Genomic DNA, 2351 nt, shown 5'->3' on the forward strand with positions numbered 1-2351 from the left:
AACCAGCAATAAAAGGCCTGGCTTAATGCAATTACTACAGGATCCCAAGCTCATCAGGAAGAATTCCTTTTCTATAATGATCTTAACATTTATATTATGGCATTTTCTAAGAAAAAAGAAGGGGGGAAAAACAAAAAAAAAGGCATCGTAGAGGAAGATGCCCAAGATAATGCTTTTATTCTTGCACAACTCAGTGTTGGGGCCACCATGAAACAAACTTCCCTTCCCCATGGCAGGCACCTGGGGGAGGAAACATACAAACGCTGGTGTGTGGATGCGTGAGACACTCGTGCCCAGATACGTGTTTGACGCATTATCTAGCCCACTGGGACTGTGGCCACCCAAAGGCAGAAGGGGCCTTAGTGGCATATAATACCATCGCTTCATTTTACAGGAGAAACTGGTGCCCAGAGACCGTAAGTGGCGATCAAGGTCAGCCATCTGTTGGCAGAGGCAAGGGCCTGGAGGTCAGGTCTGGGTTCCCTCTCCCTTACCCCCATTGAGGGGGAACCTGAAGCCCCAACACTCCAGCAGGTGATGAGAGGCACCGTGGGAAATCACCTCGCTGGGAGTGCTTTTAATCAAAAAAGAAGGAAATCCTGCAATTTGTGACAACCTGGATGAACCTTGAGGACATGATGCCAAGTGAAATAGCCAGTCACAGAGGGACAGTTACTGCCTGATGCTGCTGGTGTGAGGTATCTAACGCAGTCAAATTCATGGAACCTAGGAGTGGAGTGATTGTCAGGGGCTGGGAGGTGGAAGGCATGAGTCGTTGCTCAGCATGAACACATTCTTTTTTTATTTTTTTATCCAAAATGTGTTTATTGGGATGGTTTCCCACTCATTTTGATTTCAGGTGCTATTAGTGCTGCTTCCTTCTGAAGGCGCATCCTTCTGTAAGCCTTGCTTTTCCTCCTGTTGGCTGACAGAGAACAGTGGAGCAACCAGCGCACAAAACTACCATTTGTGCATGGCTAAAGACGGTGGTGATTTCATAGCGTCCTGGGCATTTCACATCCATGAAGTAGGAACTGGGGCTCTGCTCCAGGCGCTTCTTCTTGTGTTTCCTCTTCTCCTCTTCTGGAGAGGGACGGAGGAGATCCTTGGCGAGAGGCATATTGTCGTGGGGAGGTCATCACTGCCAGAAAAGCAGATGAATACATTCTTGAGGTCTGCTTAGAACACTGTGCCTACGGTTAACAGTACTCTGTCGTACACTTAAAAACTTGTTAAGAGGAGAGACCTCATGCCGTGTTCTTACCACAGTGAAAGAATATTAAAAATAAATTGTAAAGGGACTTTGGAGGTAAGGCATTCATATTTCTATGTGGAGAAGCTGGCCATCCCTTTTGGCGACTTGGGAAAAAGGTTTCATCCAGCACTGAACGTGGCTTTCCTTTTCTCCTAATTAATTTATTTTCTGCCAAAGAAATGGAATGTGCCCTTTAAGCAGAACAATTCCCAAAGCAAGTTCCCCCGGAGGGAAGTTTAAAAGGGGAGCTTTGGTCTATCTCACCAAGATCTCACTCCTGGGCCCATCCCACATCCTCACTCCGTCTCCTCTTAGGAGAGAGTTCATTTGATTTGTCCAACCTAATTTCCTCTGGGTGAGGTTGGTGAGCATCAGCGATCAGCACCCAGAGCCATGCTCCCCTCTGGTCCTGTGTCCAGGCAGTGAGCCCTCTGTGCTCCCGGGAGCAGCCCTGCCTCCTCTCCTGTTCTCCTCCGCTGACCGTGTAACTTGGCGGAAAGGGAACCCCGGGGTCCACTGTGCAGCCCATTCCCTTGGGGTCAGAGGATAGAGCGTGGGGACCCCAGGAAGGCTCTCTACCTGAGCATCAAGCTCTCATTAGCTCTCACCACAGAGCCTCCGTCTGGGGAGGGCAGACATCGCCAGGTTCTCCTAGAGCCGCTCTGGTTTCTCATCGGGTCGGAAACTCTGAGAGAAGGAGTGAGAAGCGGGGCAGCGTCCAACTATTCCTCGGTTTTCTGACCTAATCTCAGTGCACAACCCCTTACCTAAATGCTGGCAGCAGAAGCGTTAGAGAATTCAGAATTATTCTGTGGTCACTAGGCTAGGAATTTGGTCCTAACCTCTGGCTAAGGCCTCTAGAGTCAGTGTGGCCTGAGTAGGGAACATATTTATATTGAAGAGATGATATTTATCTTGGGACGATGTAGATTTAATGAGGTGGATAGATTTGCTCTGTTCTAATACTTCAGTGGAAAGAGCTAGACGGCTGGAGGGTTGACCACTGATGAGCTGACGGGATTTGGGTTGGGCGCCCTCCCAGGGAGCCTGGGCCACCTGCGAAGGTTGCCCTTCCACGTTACAGAGTGATGTTGCA

At 49.2% G+C, this 2351-nt stretch overlaps 1 protein-coding gene across 1 annotated transcript; it reads right to left on the minus strand.

Annotated features, from left to right (window-relative positions):
• Positions 1–865: 865 nt before the first annotated feature.
• On the minus strand, positions 866–1120 carry LOC118665666 (40S ribosomal protein S27-like). Its single transcript, XM_036326973.1, has one exon. The coding sequence runs from the start codon at positions 1118–1120 to the stop codon at positions 866–868; it is 255 nt and encodes an 84-aa protein (XP_036182866.1).
• Between the last annotated feature and the right edge of the window lie 1231 nt (positions 1121–2351).

Source organism: Myotis myotis, unplaced genomic scaffold (genome assembly GCF_014108235.1).
Source record: "Myotis myotis isolate mMyoMyo1 unplaced genomic scaffold, mMyoMyo1.p scaffold_m19_p_11, whole genome shotgun sequence".
In the NCBI taxonomy this organism is placed as follows: Eukaryota; Metazoa; Chordata; class Mammalia; order Chiroptera; family Vespertilionidae; genus Myotis; species Myotis myotis.